Genomic DNA, 22156 nt, shown 5'->3' with positions numbered 1-22156 from the left:
TATTATCAATATTCTAGCTATATTCAGCCATATATGAGGCATATGAGATTTGATTCAATTTAAATGGTCAACTATACTTCAAATATAAAATAGGTTGAAAATTGATAAGATTAGTCAAATTTACTAATATATAATTTAATTTTTTGTTCAATGAAAAATAAAGAAAATATTATTTTTTAAATATAGACACAATCTAGTTATAGATTCATTGAGAATATACTCCAAATATATTATTTTTTTAATTGTTGACCTACACTTGATCAAGTTATATATATATATAATATAATATGGTCTAGTTTTTATTCAAAATAATTTTTTTAATCTCCCTTCTTCAAATGAAGAATCCATGCACATGGAGGCTGATAATTCTTGCCCAATTGTTCTTCATCATCCATGGTGGTTCTTTATCTAATTACACTCGGTAATTCATTAGTAAATTCTATCATTTTTTGAGTGCTTATTATGATAAATGTTTAATGATTGAAACTTGGAGAATTTATTTTAGTAATTAATAACCTATTAATTAAATTGGGTTATTATTCTTATTTATGAAATTAAATATTTGCAGAGGAATTTTGCGGAATGAAACTGAAGCTCTTGCTGTCTCACCCGTGAAGTTACTAGTATATCCTAATGAGGTTGCTATTGATGAACACAAATATTTTCTTTTATTGTTTTAAGCTTAACTTATGATCCTTAATTGAAATAATACATAATTAAATATAATTTTCAGGTGATAATGTCTAACGGTATAGTGAGCGTCACATTTTCAAACCCTCAAGGCGATGTTACAGCCATTAGATATGGTAGAATCGAAAATATACTAGATACTCTTAACAAAGAGGACAATAGAGGGTATTACTAATTATTTTTAATCTTATTATTAATAAATTAATACATTTTTATCCTACATTTTCTAAGTACAGATACATATAATTCTTAATTGTTAGATATTGGGATGTTGTTTGGAATGGTGACGGTGATGAGAAATCTATGTTTTATGATACTGAAGAATCAAATATTGACATTGAAGCAACACATTCAGTACCAATTGATAGGTTATTATTATTATTATTATTATTATTATTTATAGGCAGTTAGTTACATTTGAATTGAACCATTTAATCAAATTAAATTTCAGGGCTGATGGTACACATTTTAAGGTCATTGTGCAAAATGAAAACCAAGTAGAGATTTCATTTAGTAGGACATGGAAATGGAGCGGAGCTCCTTTAAACATCGATAAGAGATTTATTATGCATAGAGGAAGTTCTGGATTCTATGCCTACGGAATATTCGAGCGCAAAAACTATTTCCCTGCGTCAAGGATTGACCAGATTAGGATCGTATTTAAGCTCCGGGAAGACTTGTAAGTTGTGGCCTTAAATTTTATTTTATTTTAAATCAAATTAAGGGAACAATTTTGTTAAGATCGACATATATTTGTAACAAATTTCTAGATTTGATTACATGGCCATTTCGGATGAAATACAAAAGGTAATGCCGAGTAATAAGGACCGAGCAAATGGTGAGACTCTTGACTACCCAGAAGCTGTTCGCTTAGAAAATGGAGAGGTAAGTGGAATGGATAATTTACTTTTAATATGTTTTAATATGTTGTTCTTAGTTGGATTTGTCTAAATATATATTATAACTTAATTATAGGTCGATGACAAGTATCAATACGCTTCCGACAATAAAGATAATAAAGTTCATGGATGGATAAGTAGAAAAGAAAATATAGGGTTTTGGATAATCACACCGAGTGACGAGTTTCGAACTGGAGGGCCTCTAAAGAGAGACCTCACATCCCATTGTGGCCCTACATCGCTCTCTGTGAGTTTAATCGAGTCTTTGATTTCTCGTGTTATCCATCTAAAATAATTTTTGGAGCTGAATTTGAGTCCGAATAGAAAATAATTATTAAATTTACAAGTACGTGTTCAATTAAATTATATTTTAGGTTTAAATTAACATCCCAAAAGAAAAAAAGTTTTCCCAAAAACATTTACAAATCTGTTATGGTTCAAACTTAAATTCATTTTCAGAAAGTGTTTCCAAAGTTAAATAATATAATTATTGTGTAGTTATAATTTTATGTATTTTGCTTTTGTTAGATGTTTGTAAGCACTCATTATGCTGGATTGCCTCTAGCCATGTACTTTGAAAACAAAGAACCATGGAAAAAGGTTTTTGGTCCTGTTTTTATCTATCTTAACTCCAATAAGAAAACATGGCCAATGTGGGAGGATGCAAAGTTACAGGTATATATATTATTAATTCATTTTCACATTTTTACCATTTTATTGCCTCAACTTTTGAATTTTAAAAATTATTTTTCTTAGCTGTATAAAGAAACACTAAGTTGGCCATACAACTTTCCACTTTCGTCGGATTTCCCTCGCTCGAATCAACGAGGAGTTTTAATCGGAAAATTAAATGTTCAAGACGGGTAGGTCAATTATAAAATTTAATTTATAGTTTATAAATAGATACATTATAAAGATGTGCTAACATTATTATATTTCTTGAACATATTATTAGTTTAAAATTTCTACAAGGTGCCTATGCTTATGTGGGATTGGCTGCACCAGGGAAGGCTGGTTCATGGCAATATGAAAGCAAGGTTTTATTATAAACTAATATTCTTATTTAATTTGAATTATTTGTTCATTTTATTTAATTTTTAATTACTTTTCTTGCAGTGGTATCAATTTTGGACAAAAGCAGATAATAAAGGGAATTTTGTTATTAAAGGTGTTAGACCTGGAAATTACAACTTATTTGCTTGGGTCCCTGGATTGATTGGGGATTACAAATATGATTATATTGTTACCATTTCACCAGGTAATATATGTTTGTCAATAATTGTTTTTGTGGCTGTTTAGATTTAACTATGTTTGATTATAGGATTTACAACACGGTTGAACCACCTTTTGTTCAAGCCTCCAAGAGTCGGAGTGACTTTATGGGAGATTGGTTATCCAGATCGTAGTTCTCAAGAATTTTACATACCTAATTCTGATCCGTACTATTCTAACTACATCTTCAAAAGTTTCGAGAAGTGAGGCCTCTATCCTTTTATTTTAATTCCATACTTTTATAAACATTCGTTTAAAGATAATACTTGGATCTATAGATGATTTTGAATGATAAAAAAAGATAAATTTATGTAGAAAAACTTTCTTTTGTCAAGAATGTTGATCTAGATGAGTTCATCTTTTTAAACATAATATAATTATACATGTATTTATGGGATTTTTTGTTATTTTCCATCTAAACTCATCTCCAACTCCAATTTCAAATGTTAGAAAACATGATTATTTATAAGAAAATTGGCTTGTTTGTTTTATATGCAGATTTAGACAATACGGGCTATGGTACCGATATAGTCAAATGTATCCTCGTCGAGATCTTGTCTATATTGTCGGATTGAGTAACCACACGAAACATTGGTTATTTGCTCAAGTTACAAGGTGCTATATTGTATATCTAGCTTTCATTTCACAACTAAATTTATGAGTTACAATTAACCACAAAGTAATTTTTTTGTTCTTTTACAAAGAAATTCACAGAAAAATGTGTTTGAAGGCACCACGTGGCAAATTGTTTTTCGACTAGAACACATCGAGAAGAACGGGATGTACACTCTTCAATTGGCAATAGCTGGGGCATCTGGGGCTGAGTTGCAGGTGCGAGTGAATAGATATGAAAAGCTACCACTTTTCACAACCGGTTTAATTGGAACAGAAAATATGATTGCAAGACATAGTGATCATGGACTATATAGGCTCTATAGTGTTTCCTTTCGGGGAAGTCAATTATACATGGGAAAAAATGTTATTTATCTAACACAAACTAGAGGAAGAACTCCATTCAATGGGCTTATGTACGATTATATTCGTCTCGAAGCCCCTTCCAGGCGATGAAGAACACCATAATTGTAGAGATTATTGAAATTTATAAATTATTTTGTTTAACTTAATTAGCTTCTACTAAATTGTCATATAACTTACTCATAGCTTAACCCTAAATCATAACTTAAGATATATTTACTTCTTATTATATTTACTTCTTATTCTATTTAATTTCATCTTGCTAACATGAAAGTAATGGGCAAGTGGTTCGATATAGTCAATATTGAAAAAAATGTACAGTTTAATCGTTGAAGTATGATCAGTTTAATCAGTTCGATTAAATGACACATTTGTTAAAATAAATTGAAGTATATATATATATATATATATATATATATATATATATATATATATATATATATATATATATATATATAAATAATAACAACTAGTATCTATTGTAATGTATATGAACACATAACAATATTATGAATAAGGTCCTAACACATTTCATGAACAAAAATATAATACTAATGTCATTAATAAGTTACACTAGCCTAATTTATGAAAAATGTATAGATAAGGTTATACTTTTATATGAATAATATAATGAATTATAAGATCTACTCAATTAAAAAAAAATGTTCCCTAAAACATAACTTCATTATACTAAGAATTTTTTATTATTAAACATTACATTAAGAATCAATTATAACAATTTTGAGATTAAATTTTTATTATACTAATACTATATAACAATTTATGTACAGTTCATTATTTTACTTTAAAAGTGTGAACTAATAATTATAATAAATTAATTATCAAGTTCTATTTTCGCTCTTAGTATTATTTAAACACTACTTTTTAAATTTTGGGTGTTTATGCGGTTTGAATGACGCTTATTTAACTAACTAAATAGTTTAAAATCAATTTAATAAAATAAAATTATAATAAATTCGATTTGTCCAAAGTTTGATATTAAATTTGGTTTGAAAAGTCACGTCTTTATATGAAAGTCTTAACCAATCCCTTCGAATTCCACAAAATTCCTTCCTCCTCAACTTCTGAAACCCTAAACTCTCACATATTTAAACTAAACAAATCCAAACCAAAACAAACAAAACAGGACAAACCAAACAATGGATGAAGAACGGGCATTTTCCAACAACCAGAGCGCCGACGAACTAATCCAGCTCCGCCGTCAAATCGACTATCTCCTAAAGTCCAAAGCTTCTCTGGAATCAAATAACGCCACCCTTGTGTCCGAATTGATCAGGCTTCACGTTGTTCTTTCTCGTTTGGAATTGCAAAAGTGTTTTTCGGCTGAGATTGATTTAGAAAAGATGAAGAAATTTGAGGAGTTGGAGCTGAAAATTGATCGTTTTTCGGCTGAGATTGATGAGAAAATTGAAGATTTGAAATGGGTTTATGATCAAGTTGAAGAGAAGAAGAAGGAAAAAATGGATCAAGAGGTTAGAAATGCGGGATTTAGAAAGAACAATGAATTTCAGAACACTATGGATGAGATGAATGTTAAGATAGAAATTGCTGTTTTGCTTTTCCTTTTCTATTTTTTGTATACCATCTTTTCTAACTGTTTTGTGTAACAACATAAATATAATTGAATATCTTTATTTAAGATTTCTCAAGTTTTTATTCTATTTTGATTGAGTAATAAACTACTTAGTTTAACTAATAAAATATAATCATGTTATGAATATGAGGAGAGCCTATAAACTTATATTTTCAATATTATGAATGTAAGTCTTTTTTTGCACAGAAATTATTAAAAAAAAAGATATCATCCCAAATAAAATCAAATATAAATGACATTGGTGAAAAAGGGGTCAAAACCGAGAGAAAAACTCTCGGTTTTGACCTTATAACTTTCGTTATAGACACATTATCGAAGGTTTTGGTAACTCTCGCCATCCCTCGGTATTGATTCTTTCGTTAAAAACAATTGGGCATTTACCGAGAGATATCGTAGAGTTTTCGCTTTAGATACCCTAGAGTAAAACCGAAAGGTAATTGAAAAACTTTCGGTTTTTCCACAAAGGGGAAAACCGAGAGTTTACAAATAACTCTCGGTTTTACACCTTATGGAAGAACCGAAAGTCTTCTATTTACTTTCGGTTTTTCCATTTGAAGAAACCGAGAGTTATTAGAAAACTCTCGGTTTTTCCACAAAGACAAAAACCGAAAATTTTCATATAACTCTCGGTTTTTCCATTTGAAGAAAACCGAGAGTTATTAGAAAACTCTCGGTTTTTCCATTTGAAGAAAAACCGAGAGATATGTAAAACTTTCGGTTTTTCCATTTGAAGAAAACCGAGAGTTATATGAAAAATTTCGGGTTTTTCTCTTTGTGGAAAAACCGAGAGTTTTCTAATAACTCTCGGTTTTCTTCAAATGGAAAAACCGAAAGTAAATAGAAGACTTTCGGTTCTTCCATAAGGTGTAAAACCGAGAGTTATTTGTAAATTCAAATTCGATTACATATTTGGACATTCTTCTAAGATCTTCAGGTCTCTTGATATGTCGTTAAATTCTGCTAAATGGGCGACCTATATATGTATCCGAAATGAAGTTGTTAAAATGAATAAAAAGAGTTAGGATATATGGTTTATAATTTACTTACTCGATGCTTGAAATAGGCGGCAAACGTTTCTCCACTGGACTCGTTGTTATTGCAATACTGCATATAATCTCTGCAAATATATCGAATATTAAATAACACACTCTTTAATGCTAATTAGTAACTGCAACATAGAATCTTACATTTAAAAAGGTTTTGCTTCGGGACAATTTTTCAAAATGTAAGAATGAGCTGTCACTCGATCGATATAATCCAAGTTGTATACTTTTCAGTTAGATAGGTCTTCCAACGATGCAAATATTGAAATGCTCGAGATTTCAGGTTGTGCATTTTCTTGCTCTTCTTCCTCCATATATCTGGCACATAAACTAATACTCTCATTAACAAGATAGCTCTCGCTTATAGAGGCTTCGGGGTGGTTATTATTCCGCAAATATCTTTTCATTGTACCCATGTAATGTTCAAACAGATACATTCATCGATACTGAACAGGTCCTCCAAGCAAAGCCTCAAATGACAAGTGAACCGGGAGATGCATCATGATGTCGAAGATTGACGGCGGAAAAATCATTTCAAATTTGCAAAGTGTCAATGTAATATCCATGTACAATTGTTCGAGGTCCTCTTGAATCAACTCTTTGAAGCACAACAACTGAAAGAAACGAGACAAATTTACTAACGCACCATACACATTATCTGTAAGTAATCCACGAGTTGCTAAAGGAATAAGATATTCCAATAAAATGTGACAATCATGACTCTTTAATCCCGAAATATTTTTCTCTTCCAAATTTACACAACCGCCGATATTTGAGCAAAAAAATCAGGCAACTTGAGATCTTTCAAGAAGTTACAAAGACGTTTTTTATTTTCGGATGTCAAAGTGAAAGACGCTTCTGGATAATGAACAACTCCTTCATCATTTATAAGATGTAACCATGATTTTATGCCTAAGAGTTGTAAGTCTTTACGGGCTTTAGGACCATCCTTAGTCTTATCTTTCACATTCATTATTGTTCCCAACACGCTATCACAAATATTTTTCTCAATATGCATCACATCCAAATTATGTCTCAATAATAGTGATTTCCAATAAGGCAAACGGAAGAAAATGCTAAGTTTGTTCCAATTGTCTCCCCGCGTTTCATGATATATCTTGGTTTTCTTGCTCAGATCCGTACTAAGAATTATGTCTTCTAGGTCTCGTGCTTGCTCGTAACTTTCTTGCCCCGTTAACAATCTAGGGGGCTCTCTATAATCAGTTCGACCATCAAACGACTCTTTATCCCTTATATATTTGTGCTTTGGTGGAAGGAAGCGTCTATGACCCAAGTAATATTGTTTGGAACCATGAACCAATCGAAGAGATACCGTGTCGTTGTTACAACAAGGACAGGCGAATTTACCTTTCGTACTCCAGCCTGATAAATTCGCGTAGGCCGGAAAGTCGTTAATGGTCCACAACAACGTCGCTCGCATGTTAAAGTATTACGAGGTGTGTATCAAACGTTTTCACACCAGTTTGCCACAGTTCATTCAACTCTTCGATCAATGGCTGGAGAAATATGTCAATTGCATCTCCCGGACTCTTTGAACCCGGAATTAACATAGATAAAATGAAATTGCTAGAATCCATGCAAGTCGTGGGTGACACATTATAAGGAATGAGAATAACCGGCCAAACACTGTATGATTTTTTCCATTAGCAAATGGTTGAAACCCATCGCTTGATAAACTCAGTCTTACGTTTCGAGATTCCGACGCAAAATCTGTATAATTTTCATCAAATGTTTTCCAAGTTAAGGAATCAGCGGGATGTCTCAACGTATCACTATCAACTCTTCCTTCTTTATGCCATCTCATCATTGGAGCCGGTTTTGAGGACATGTATAGTCTTTGTAGTCTTGGTATTAAAGGAAAATATCTCAACACCTTTTTTGGAATGAATTTCCCATTTTGCTTCTCTCGAACAGTCCTACTTGTTTGGTCGACTTTCCATCTTGAAAGACCGCAAACTCTACAAGAATCTACATTTTTGTCGTCCTTCCAAAATATCATACAGTTGTTCTTACATGCGTCTATCTTCTCATACTTAAGTCCGATATTAGTAATGATTTTTTTACTCTCGTAGTATGAGTTTGGCAATTGAGCGTCAATCGGTAATATGTAGTCTTTAAGCAAACGCAGCAACATATCGAACGAAGAATTTGTCCATTGACAGACATTCTTTATGTGAAGTAGTTTCAGTAGTGCTGATGATTTCGTCATTTGAGCACCTTCATACAATGGTCGTTTGCAATCATCAAGCAATTTATAAAATCTATGCGCATCTTCGACTGATTCATCGTTGTTCGGGACATCATTAACGTTGGGGAACATATCATTTATAAATTCGTGCATATAACGTTCTTCATTGACCTCTTCATTAACTGTATTATTCATCTCCGGTCTTGCATCGTTGAATTCTGACACGACATCCTCCGACTGATCATCATCATCATCATCATCATCATCATCATCATCGAAGTCATCGGCATCTTCATCGACATTGTCATTAACCACTTGAGTAGTACGTCTCTTTTCTACATAAAAATACTAATACTCATAATGAACATTTATTCCATAAATGATGAGGTGAGTATTCACTTCGTCTATTTCCATAAACGGCGTGTTCAAGCATTTCACGCAGGGACATTTCACGGTTTGTCGGGATGTATTCCTAACCGCATACTCGAGGAATTTGTCAACACCTTCCTCGTAATCTGGATGATCTCGACGTAAGTCATCCAAGTTTTATCGGGTACTTCCATATTTCTAATAAAATGGAAAAGAACCCGCATTATTATTTACATAATTAGACTTCCATTTATCTTACAATAAATCTAACCTAAAATCAAATATAATCCAACACTATTTCAATCATATATAATTCGAACAATTCAATTCATACCTAAAATCCAATATAATCAAAACAATGCAATTATAACCTAAAATATAATTTATTCATACATAAACCAAATCTAACATGAAAATCAAATTTAATCCAACACTATTTCAATCATACACAATTCAAACAATTCAATTCATACCTAAAATCCAATCTAATTCAAACAATTCAATTCCAACCTAAAATCTAATCATTCACACATAAACCAAACTAAACCTAACCTAATCAAATCTAATTCAACATAATCAACATGATTCTTCAATTCATAACTATAATCCAATATTATAATCCTAACAACATAATAATATAATTCTAATATTATTAAAAACATTTAAAACTTACCTTATTAAGCAGTTGTGCCGGCGGCGACGGTGGAGGAGGCGCCCGAAGGTGGAGGAAGCTCGACGATCTTCAATAGACGGTAGATCAAACCTAATAACAAATAAATATCATCAAAATTAAACCTCAATAAAACTTAAATCAAACCAAATCAAACCATAATCCTAAATCAAACAATTTCAAACCAAATCTAATCCAAACAATTCAATTCTAACATAATCTCAATAATCATCAATCAAACCTAACCTAAATCAAAATCAATATAAACCAATTTTTAACATTAATCAAACCTAACCTAAATCAAAATCAATATAAACTAATTTATAACCTTAATCAAACCTAACCTAAATCAAACTCAATCAAACCTAATAACCAAACCTAAATCAAAATCTATAATCATCAATCAAACCTAATATAACTTAAAATCAAATTCAATAACAATCAATCAAACTAAATAACAAAAAAAACCTAAATCAAAATCAATCAAACTAAATAACAAAAATAACACCTAAATCAAAATCAATATAAACCAATTTATAACCTTAATTAAACCTAACATAAATCAAACTCAATCAAACCTAATAACCAAACCTAAATCAAAATCTATGATCATCAATAAAACCTAATATAACTTAAAATCAAATTCAATAACAAACAATCAAACTAAATAACAAAATAAAAACTAACCAGATAACACAATTCATACCTAAAATCAAACAGCGGCGTCTTCAATCGGGCGGCGCGGGCGGAACGACTGAAGGATCGGGGAGAGAGAGAGGAGCGGAAAGAAATGGGAGAGAAAGAAGGGTTTTTTTTGTTAATTAAACAGGTTAATTCCGAGAGTTTTCATTTAACTCTCGGTTTTTATATTAATGAATTCCGAGAGTTTTCATATAACTCTTGGTTTTTATATTAATGAATTCCGAGAGTTTTCATATAACTCTCGGTTTTTATATTAATGAATTCCGAGAGTTATATGAAAACTCTCGGTTTTGATTATATAAATTCCGAGAGATGTATCTGAATCTCTCGGTTTTGACATATATTACAATTAAATTTAAATACAAAAACCGAGAGGTTTTGGTGTATCTGTCGTTTTTGATGCATAATCCCGAAAGTTATATAATTAACTTTCGGTTTTACAACATGACAGATTGTTAAATTATTTGGTTTCTCACTTTCTAATAACGTTGAACAACATTAATTTAACACATTTGATATCCTTAAAACATTTCCAAATCCATATGATCAAACATTACACAAATACATAGGATAATCCTATATAAACATTCATATACACTTCTCTTTATCATCAAACACATTCTTCAACATTTTAACATTAAACACAATCTAAAATTTTCAAATAAAACACACACTTGATAATATTAGTTAGGAGTCTAGATTATAACAAAAAAAACCAATTAATTTAACAATTGGTATAATAGTAATTCCGAGAGTTAATAGTAAACTTTCGGTTTTTATGGGTATTTCCGAAAGTTTTACTCTAAACTCTCGGAATTACCATTTCACAAATGTTAAATTAATTGGTTTTTAATCTTCTAATGACTTTGAACATTATTAATTTAACACATTTAATAACCTTAACACATTACATAAGCCATATGATCAAACTTTATACACATTCATGTCATCATCAAACACAAACATATAAATACACTTCTTTATATAATCAAACACAATCATAAACAATTTAACATTAAACACAATCTTAATTTTTAAAAAACAACACACACTTGATTAGATTTTTTAAGAATCTAGATTGGAATGTAGAAAACCAATTAATTTTCCAAATTATGATTTGGTAACACCGAAAGTTAATAACATAACTTTCGGTTTTGATGGTTTTCACCGAAAGTTTTGAATAAACCTCTCGGTCCTGACCTTAAATAGAATATTTTTGGGAAGGATCAAAGCCGAAGGTTTATTTGAAAACCTTTGGTTTTTACCCTTCCCAACACTTAGAAAATTTTCATATTTTTTTAAACATGGGTTAAAACCGAAGGTTTATTTGAAAACCTTTGGTTTTTACCCTTCCCAACACTTATAAATTTTTCAGATTTTTTAAAACATGGGTCAAAACCGAAGGTTTTCAAATAAATTTTCGGTTTTTACCCTTCCCCATACTTAGAAAATTTTCAGATTTTTTAAAACATTGGTCAAAACTGAAGGTTTTCAAATAAACCTTCGGTTTTTACCCTTCCCCATACTTAAAATTTTTTCAGATTTTTTAAAACATGGGTCAAAACCGAAGGTTTTCAAATAAACCTTCGGTTTTTACCCTTCCCCATACTTAGAAAATTTTCGGATTTTTTAAACCAAGGGTCAAAACCGAAGGATTTCAAATAAACATTCGGTTTTTACCCTTCCCCATACTTAGAAAATTTTCAAATTTTTTAAAACATGGGTCAAAACCGAAGGATTTCAAATAAACCTACGGTTTTTACCCTTCCCCATACTTAGAAAATTTTCAGATTTTTTAAAACATGGGTCAAAACCGAAGGTTTTTAAATAAACCTTCGGTTTTTACCCTTCCCCATACTTAGAAAATTTTCAGATTTTTTAAAACATGGGTCAAAACCGAAGGTTTTCAAAAAAACCTTTGGTTTTTACCCTTCCCCATACTTAGAAAATTTTCGGATTTTTTTAACGAAAGGTCAAAACCGAAGGATTTCAAATAAACCTTCGATTTTGGCCATGCTGTTTTTTTTTTAACAAAAAGTGAAAAGCAAACAAAAATAAAATAATTCATGAACAAATATATTAAAACCAAACCAAAGATAATAATAATAATTCATGAATATTAAAAAAAACACATAAAAACCTCATCGTTCGGACGAAAACCTAATAAACACATAATTAATCTAGAAATTATTAGAGGGGGTGGGAGGAGCAGGGGGTGGTTGATTCAGTCGACTCCTCAACAATACAAGCTCCTGTTCGAGATTCTCTAATCTCTGGGCCATTTCAGCCCTGTCCGCTTTAATTTAACTCAACAATCGGCCTCTTTCCGCATCCCTCAATCGGATTTGCTCCATTTCCAGCGTCATCTGTCTCACCTCTTCCTCACATGCCGCAATTTCTGTTTGTGTTAGCAAATTCTGGTAACACGGAGGCAATTTCTCCGGTGTACGCCGAAGACTATTCCATGAATCACCCATTCTAAATGCATTTCAGATATATGTATATATATATTAATCAAACAAAATAACCGTAACCTAAATCTAATATATATAACTTTAATCAAACAAAATAACAAATCTAACAAAATCATATATATTTAACAAACTAACCTAAATCTAATCTAAACAATAACGTATAGACAAATCTAAATCAATGAAACAAACAAATAATTTAAACTAGCCTAAATCTAGATAATATATATAAACTTAAGAAATCTAAATTTAATAATAAACAACAACAAAAAACAAATGAAACAAACCTGAACGCGAGAAGAGAAAGGAGAGAGTGAAATGAGAGAGTGGAATGAAAAAGAGAAGGGTTAGGGTTTGTATTTATAGAGGTAGATACCGAAGGTTTTCATATTACTTTCGGTTTTGATATCAGTCAAAATCGAAGGTTTATTAAAAACCCTTCGGAAATAACCATTACCAAACTTAGAATTATTTTTAATTGAGTCAAAACCGAAGGTTTTTGAGAAACCTTCGCAAAATAGAATTTCAAAAAAGGTAAAACCGAAGGTTCTTTGAATAACCTTTGCAATTAAAAATCTCAGGGATTGCAAAACCGAAGGTTTTTGTAAAACCCTTCGCAATTAACCCACATTCAACACTTAGAATTATTTTTGGTTTTTTGGGAAGGTAAAAACCGAAAGTTTTACAAAGAACTTTCGATAATAATTAATAAAACAGAAGGTTTTACACCCCTCTCAGAATTTATTTTTAATACCGAAAAATTTACTCCTCTCGGGAATATTTATTAAAATGAAAAATTTTTTGGGAAGTATTTTCACTATTAAAATGATAAAAATTTAAAAAAATTATATTTGGATTTAATTTTAATATTTATTTAGATAAAAAATTAAACTAAAAAATTGTTTCAAGTATTCAAATTTTCTTTATTAGGTTGAAATTAATTTTATATTGAACAACTTGATTAATAAAAGACTATTACTTATAATGTTTTAAATTGAAGTAGAAACCATGACTATCTCCTATACTTAAGTTGAAATTTAAAGTTTTTTTTTCAAACATCTCAATAGGTTATTACTTAATTTATTCGTTCTTCTTTTTATTCTTACGATATATTTGAAATTATTTGTAAATAATATTTTTATATAATAAGTCATTATTATTTATAATTAGACTATTAAAGTAATCAAATAAAATAATAAAATATTAATAAATATTTTTTTTTTATAATTTTATTTAATAATATATAATTAAAATCATTCAATTTTACATTAAAAACAATAAAAAAAATCTTCAAATAAGGCCCAAGTTTATCCTCTTTGACTTTTTTTTTAATAAGAAAAGATAATCATCCTATGTAACTTTTTCTTTTATCTAAATAGATAATCATATATTAACTTTTTTTTTATTCAATAGATATTACTTATTAAATAAAGCTCATACACTTTTATAAAAAAAAGTGGTGGTTGGTATAGTATAAATTAAAAAGTAAAAGTAAAAAATAAAAAGTAAAAATTGATGTGAAAATTGATTTAAAAAAAAAAAGAGAAAGCAAAATACAACAAAAAAGACAAAAAGTGACTTGGATAGGGGATTTTTTTTTAAAGTTTGAATGTGTTGAAATGTTGTATTTAATATTTTAAAGTACTATTAAAATATAATAATGCAGTTTATCATTTTAATTAAAAATTTGAATGAAGATCTAATTATATTTAATTAAATTATCAAGATAAGGTTAGTTCAAAAGATCCTTAGACAACCTAGAAAAATATTTGTTACCCAGCTATAAATAGAATGTGATCACATTCTCTTTGCATAAAATTCATACGAGAGCATCTCTAGCATTTTTCTTTGCTCTAGTTGTTAGCTTCGATTTGTGGATCTCTTGCTTTTATTTAACTATTTTTCTTAAACAAAATGATTGATAACAATGTTTTCAAACAAAATTTGGTTTTTCTTATTCTCCAGTTTTTGGCTGAGGAAGGATTTACCGAGACAGTCCACAGGTTATAAGTTATTGTACATCTTCTTGTCGTTTATGATTTGTTTACTGAACCTATCTCATGTTATAAATCAGTTTAATTTTTCTTGTCGTTTATAATTTGTTTACGGAATCAGGTTATAATCATTGTACATATTTTTGTCGTTTATGTTTTGTTTACGAAATCCGCCTATAAGTTATCAATCATTATTTTTTTATCGTTTATGTTTTGTTTGGATATATTTTGACCAATTTTGTCAGTCGATATTTTGTTTAATTTCTCGTCAAAATTTATAATATCACTAGATCGTAAGAATGTGAATATGGTTACAATTGATTAATAAACATTAACAAAATCAATTTACCTTTGAACAAAAAAAGAGGTATGTAATCACTTCTCAATTTATCTATCAACATATCTTAGATAAATCATAGATATATGCCTACACAATCTCTCTCATTATTAATAAATCTTTATTTTTTCATAATTAATGAACAACTTCGAGATTCTTAATTACGTCTTCTTCTATAAACAAAATGAATTATACTTGCATATTTATTAACCTCAAAACAATTCTTTTCTTCTACATTAATAAATAATAATCTTGATCTAAATTGAAATTATTGGGTTTTCTTTAGGCTTGAGCAAGAATCAGGTATTTATTTCAACCTCAAGCATTTTGAGGATAAAGTATTAAATGGTGAGTGGGAAGAGGTGGAGAAGTATTTGTCTAGGTTCACAAAACCGGGCGAAAATATACCATCCACGAAGATATATTTTGAGATTCGAAAGCAAAAGTATTTTGAAGCTCTTGATAGGTATTTCAATTGAATTAATTCTTTTTTTTTTTCAATATAGATATATTTCTATTAACACTTTAATGAATTTTTGTGATTGGTAATTTATGTGTTTAATTTAACTTGCATTTGTAGGAAAGATAAGCACACTGCTGTTGAAATACTAATGAACGACTTAAAACCATTTGAACAACTAGACGGCGATGTATATAAGCAACTCACACAGCTTATAACCTTATCGAATTTCAGGTATTTGTCCATATTTTTTATATATTAAATTTGATTCACATGTATAAATTAATTGTCATATCGTGTTTATAGCCTAATAACATTTTCATTTTCAAGGCATAAATTAAATTTTATTTTTGTTATGTATAACCAAATAATTTTATAGAGTAAAAAATTATCTTGGCTGTACTTATTAAGGGATAAGTGGAAAAATATATAGTCGTTCTCACTCAATTAAACGACTTGTAACCCCAATTTTTGCAAGTATAAATATTTGTCCTTATTGTTTGTATAATTAACCTGGCCGCATTGTAAGAGTAGTCAATTGTTTGACGTTTATATATATATATATATATATATATATATATATATATATATATATATATATATATATATATATATATATATATATATATATATATATATTCTTTTAGTTAACATCCAATGTAATTCTATTATATTATTACTTTCAAAGATATATAAATATATATTATCCTACAAATTTGTTTCTTGCTCAATTATGGTTCTTGTATACTATTTTTACATAATTTTCAATTTGTATTAGAGCTAACTCTATTGAGGAACACAATTACATGACAACATCTTAAATCAAGAATGAGTCGAGAAACTAATGATTACACGTGTGCAGGGAAAACAAGGCGTTGTCTGCGTATGGAGACACGAGTGCATCTCGCAAGAAGTTGATGATAAAGCTCAAGAAGCTTGTAGAAGCTAACCCGGTTTTCATTGACAAGCTCACTTTTCCTGACATAAGTTCAGAAAGAATTAAAACTTTAATGAGTCAAAGGTATGTACTAGCTATAAACATGATTCTAATATTAGATTAGGTTTTATGTTTCAATTTATCATTCTAATTACATTAATATAAATATATACACAGTTTGAAATGGCAACATGAGCAATGTAGGCATCCGAGCCCAAATCCAGAGTTCATGAGTTTAGCCATTGATCATGTCTGCCCCCCACCAACTTCGACGATTCCCCTTCCATCTCCTCCTCTTGCTCGGGCTCCAGCTCCATTGGTTGCTCCCCCTGCTAGGGATATGCCTAATAACAACTCTTGAAAAATTTTCAGTTTCATAAACACCGTTATTATTCCTATTTAGACCAAGTTAATACATTGAACTTAAGAACTTTGATTTATCAAGCAAAGAATGATTTATGTTTTTTCCATTGATTTCAACATAAAATGGCAATAACATTATTGTTAAAATAAACTTTTGAAGATTTCTATCAAAATTCTCAATTAATAATTAATTTATATTTTATTTTCTCTCTCTTTATATATATATATATATATATATTATATTTTTGATTAAAAAATAGAAATTTTTTTCATAGTGTCTCACAAATAAATTTTGTAATTTTATAATAAAATAATTATTTTTATATATTTTTATTTATTTCAAAAATAAATATTTTAAAAACCAATATTAAATATTTCTCACCTAAAATCTATATATATTAATTTTTCTTCCTACTAATATTATATTTTATTTTCTCTCATATTATATATACCTATAAATTTTTATCTATCGTATATTTAATTTGTGTATTTTATTTCCCATCATATATATATATATATAATACATTTTATAATTACTTTTATAGGAAGATTTTGTCATATTATTATTATTATTATTATTATTATTTATATATATATATATGTATTTCTTTCTTTATATATTAACTCTTGTAATTTTATTTTTATTAATCTATAATGATGGGTGCCGCTGATGTTGGTAGACCGGCCCGGTCAAAGGAATATTATCAATATTGATAGTTCTAAAAGACTTTGTTAATTTGTACTGTTTTTTTATTTTAATGGTACATTTTTACTTGTAAACTGGAATACTTTTGTAGAAATAATAATAAATAATGAAAAGATTACATTGCAAAAATTAATCAAATAATTATAATTTTGATAAAAAATAAACGTCACTTTATATTATAATTTAATAAGATATACTTTTTTTGATTTAAAATTAATGATCAAAACATCACATGTTAAAAAATTATTTAATAAATATCTAATTAAATCAATAAATATTATAAGATCAAATAAATAAAATAAAAATACAAATTACATAATTGAATAATTATAATTAAATAGAAAAAAAATAGATTCAAATAAATTAAAACTATATTATTTTATTAAAAAATATAAATATGTCAAAGTTTATAACACATAAATAAATTTTATATTTTGAATACATTTATAATATTAATGGTCCAATCTTCTAATTATCATTTGAAATTAATGTGCAAGAAAAAAAATAATAATAAAATAGACATAAAATTAGGGGCGAGCATAATTTGGGTTTATCCAAACCTAACCCTAACCCAAAATATTAATTTGGGTTAGTTAATTTGGGTTGGATTAGGTTAGGTTGAGTATGAGTTGGGTTGAATATGAGTTGAGTTTAATTTGGGTTGGGTTATGGTTACCCAAATTATATAAATTTAATTTAATTCTCTATTATTAATTTAATATAAACTAATCATATTCCAACTTTAAGTCGAACACGTTTTTGACATATTTAACACGTTTTTCACACGTTTAACACGTTTTCAACATTTTTAACACGTTTTCACACTTATAATACGTTTTTCAAACGTTTAACACGTTTAACACGTTTTTGATATAACTAACACATTTTCACACTAATAACAAATTTTCACACGTTTAACACGTTTTTCACGTTTTTATCACGTTTAACACGTTTTTCACACGTTTTCACGTTTTTGGCCCGTTTAACACGTTTTTGATCATGTTTAACACGTTTTCACACTAATAACATATTTTTGATGTTTTTATCACGTTTAACACATTTTTGACGTGTATAATACGTTTAATACGTTTTCACGTTTTTGATATATTTAACACGTTTTTGACGTATATAACACGTTAACACGTTTTTGACAAGTTTAACATGGTTTTCACGTTTTTGGCACGTTTAACACGTTTTTGACATTTTAACATGGTTTTCACGTTTTTGACACGTTTTTGACACGTTTAACATGTTTTTGATATGTTTCACACGTTTAACACGTTTTCATAAGTTTAACATATTTTCACGTTTTTCACACATTAAACACGTTTTTCATTGATTTAACATGTTTTCACGTTTTTTTTGCATGTTTAACATATTTTTGACATATTTGACAAGTTTTTCACACGTTAACACGTTTTTCACATTTTTGCCAAGTTTAACACGTTCTTGATCTGTTGAACTCGTTTTGACATGTTGAACACGTTTAACACATTTTTGGCTCATTTAACACATTTTTAGCACATTTAACATGTTTTAATACGTTTAACATGTTTTTCACATTTTTGGCACGTTTTAGGCACGTTTTTGGAATATCTAACACATTTTTGCACATTTAACATATTTTTGACATGTTTAAAATTTTTTTGCACGTTAACACATCTTGATAACTTTTAACACGTTTTGGCACGTTTTTGATATATTTAACACGTTTTTTTACATGTTTAACATGTTTTTTACATGTTTAACACGTTTTCATATTTTTGGCACGTTTAACACATTTTTCACATTTTGGCACGTTAAATGTTTGAAAAACATATTAAATGTGTCAAAAATATGTGAAACATGTTAAATGTGTCAAAAACATGTTATACGTGTCAAAACGTGCTAGAAGTATGGAAAACGTGTCAAAACGTGTTAATCGTGCCAAAAACGTAAAAAACGTGTGAAAACGTGTTAAACGTGTCAAAAAGTATTAAACGTGTCAAAAACGTAAAAAAAACATGTGAAAATGTGTTAAACATGTTAAAAATGTGTTAAACGTGTCAAAAATGTGAAAAACTTGAAAACATATTAAATGTGTCAAAACGTGTTAAACGTGTCAAAAACATAAAAAAACATATCAAATTGTGTCATAATCGTGAAAAACGTGTTAAAAACATGTTAAACATGCCAAAAACATGAAAAACATGAAAATGTGTTCAACGTGTCAAAAATGTGTTAAACGTGCCAAAAACGTGTTTAACGTGTCAAAAACATGTTCAACGTGTCAAAACGTGTTCAACATGTCAAAAATGTAAAAAAAACGTGTTAAACGTGCCAAAAATATGAAAAACGTGTCAAAATGTGTCATATTCGTGAAAAACGTGTCAAATGTGTTCAACATGTCAAGAACGTGTTAAACGTATCAAAACGTGTTCAGCGTGTCAAAAATGTGTTAAACGTGCCATAAACGTGTTCAACGTGTTAAACATGTGAAAAACGTATTAAACGTGTCAAAAATGTGAAAAACGTGTCAAAACGTGAAAAATGTGGAAAACATAAAAAAACGTGTTAAATAGATAAAAATGTGTTAAATGAGTCAAAATACATGTTAGATGAAAAAATAAAAAAAATAATTTGGGTTACTCAACCCATACCTAACCCAACCCATATTAATAAATAATATGGGTTGGGTTAGGGACGAATCTATGTAGGGGCTCCCACCCCCAAAAAAAAAGTTTATTTATTTATTTATTTATTTTTACGGTAGAAATTGACATTACCCTTAATTTCTTAAAAAATTTTAATATAACTCATTGTTTTTTTATTCAATTATTAAAAAAATGGTAAAACTTTACTTTTATATACTTGTTTTTTTCCAAAATTTTCTCGTTATTATTTTAAGCACACCTTAAATTTTTTTCAAGCCCACCCCAGTTTGAAATCCTGAGTCCGTCCCTGGTTACGTGTTGGGTAAATTTAATTTGGATTAAATATGAGTTGGGTAATACGGGTTGAATTTACCCGTTTTTCACCTATACATAAAATGATAGTCATATAAAATCCCATAGTTTAGTACGTGCGACAATATGGACTGGAGTGACTCAATAAATTAACCTCAGTTTGCATGCATGTTGACATTGTTTTAAAATAAAAGATTATTTTAATTTTTTTTATAATACTTTCACAACCTTTAAAAGTAATTGTGTAAAAACAATTAAATTTTGTCATAAATTAATAATCTAAACGATAATATAATTTTTATTTGAAACTAGAGTTGTCAATTGATTTTAATGTATATCGGGTAAGATTATTTTAAATTATTTTTATAATACTTTGACAGCTTTTTAAAAGTAATTGTGTAAAAACAATTAAATTTTGTCATGAATTAATAATCTAAACGATAATATAATTTTTATTTGAAACTAGAGTTATCAATTGATTTTAAAAAAAATCAATAAAAATGTATATCCCATCTTCTAACTTCTACCATCAGTCAAATAACTGTTACAGCCTAAGGAAAGACTGACCCTGAAACAGCCGAGAGAATTTATGGAATTCCTAATGTTCATTATTTTGAAAATGAATAAGGATTTATAAAAAAAAAAAATTATAAATTATAATCCTTTGATTCATGATTTGATCCATTGCAAATATACCTAATTACTTTATGGTATTGTTTTAAGGTGTTTTACCTTTTCAAGTGGTCATCTCATTATTTTTCTTCCAATTCTTTAATGTATATTCAGTCTTCATTGCTTTTATGATCATTATTGTCATTTTTTTTAGAAGGGAAATTCATTTAATTATAGAAGATGTAAACATTAATAACTTTTGTCTCACAAATAAAAATGTCACACTCAATAATAAAAAAATTAAAAAATTACAAAAATAATTAGATAATTTAGAATTTTAACAATAGTGAATATTGCGACTAAACATTTAAGTTTTGAAAGAGCATAATGATCTTTTGCAAAAATCAGGTGAAAATTCTATGTAAATAAAAAATATTCACAATTTGTTTTTACTAATTTTAACAATTTTGGCAATAGTTCTTTTTATTTATTTATTTTGTAATATTCTAAATGAAAATTTATTAATTATTTTTATTTTCTTAACTAAGTTTAAGAGTTATCTTTTTTTTAGTAACATTCAGTTAAAAACAAATACAACAATTCACTATTCTTAACCTTCCACTTTAAGAGCATATTTTAAATTTTCTTTTAAAATGTTACGTTTATCTTTTTGTCACAACTACTATTAATACATAAATTTATAGAGATTGTATATTATATTTTTACTTACATTATTCAATGTAATATATATATATATATATATATATATATATATATATATATATATATATATATATATATATATATATATTGCCATGTTTAAAATTAATATAACCTTTTTATTTTTACTTTTTTAAATTTGAATTCTTAAAATAAATTTATTTATT

The 22156-nt window shown here is 28.3% G+C and overlaps 1 protein-coding gene across 1 annotated transcript; it reads left to right on the top strand.

Moving 5' to 3' along the window:
• Window positions 1–335: 335 nt before the first annotated feature.
• Window positions 336–3929, top strand: LOC124943757 (probable rhamnogalacturonate lyase B). The gene is made up of 14 exons (XM_047484229.1): window positions 336–421; window positions 569–638; window positions 734–855; window positions 951–995; window positions 1142–1369; window positions 1461–1575; window positions 1666–1836; window positions 2118–2264; window positions 2346–2455; window positions 2539–2626; window positions 2706–2847; window positions 2911–3064; window positions 3360–3476; window positions 3566–3929. Exons 1-14 carry the CDS (start codon window positions 336–338, stop codon window positions 3927–3929), a joined length of 1959 nt encoding a protein of 652 aa, XP_047340185.1.
• The last annotated feature ends 18227 nt before the right edge of the window (window positions 3930–22156 follow it).

Source organism: Impatiens glandulifera, chromosome 6 (genome assembly GCF_907164915.1).
Source record: "Impatiens glandulifera chromosome 6, dImpGla2.1, whole genome shotgun sequence".
Taxonomy (NCBI): domain Eukaryota; kingdom Viridiplantae; phylum Streptophyta; class Magnoliopsida; order Ericales; family Balsaminaceae; genus Impatiens; species Impatiens glandulifera.
This window is presented reverse-complemented; position numbering and strand designations above follow the sequence as displayed.

Coding starts and splice junctions, on each gene's coding strand:
- LOC124943757 (XM_047484229.1), top strand. CDS start 336: ATGAAGAATCCATGCACATGGAGGCTGATAATTCTTGCCCAATTGTTC. Junction 422..568: donor TCTTTATCTAATTACACTCG/GTAATTCATTAG, acceptor AAATATTTGCAG/AGGAATTTTGCGGAATGAAA. Junction 2,265..2,345: donor GGGAGGATGCAAAGTTACAG/GTATATATATTA, acceptor TATTTTTCTTAG/CTGTATAAAGAAACACTAAG.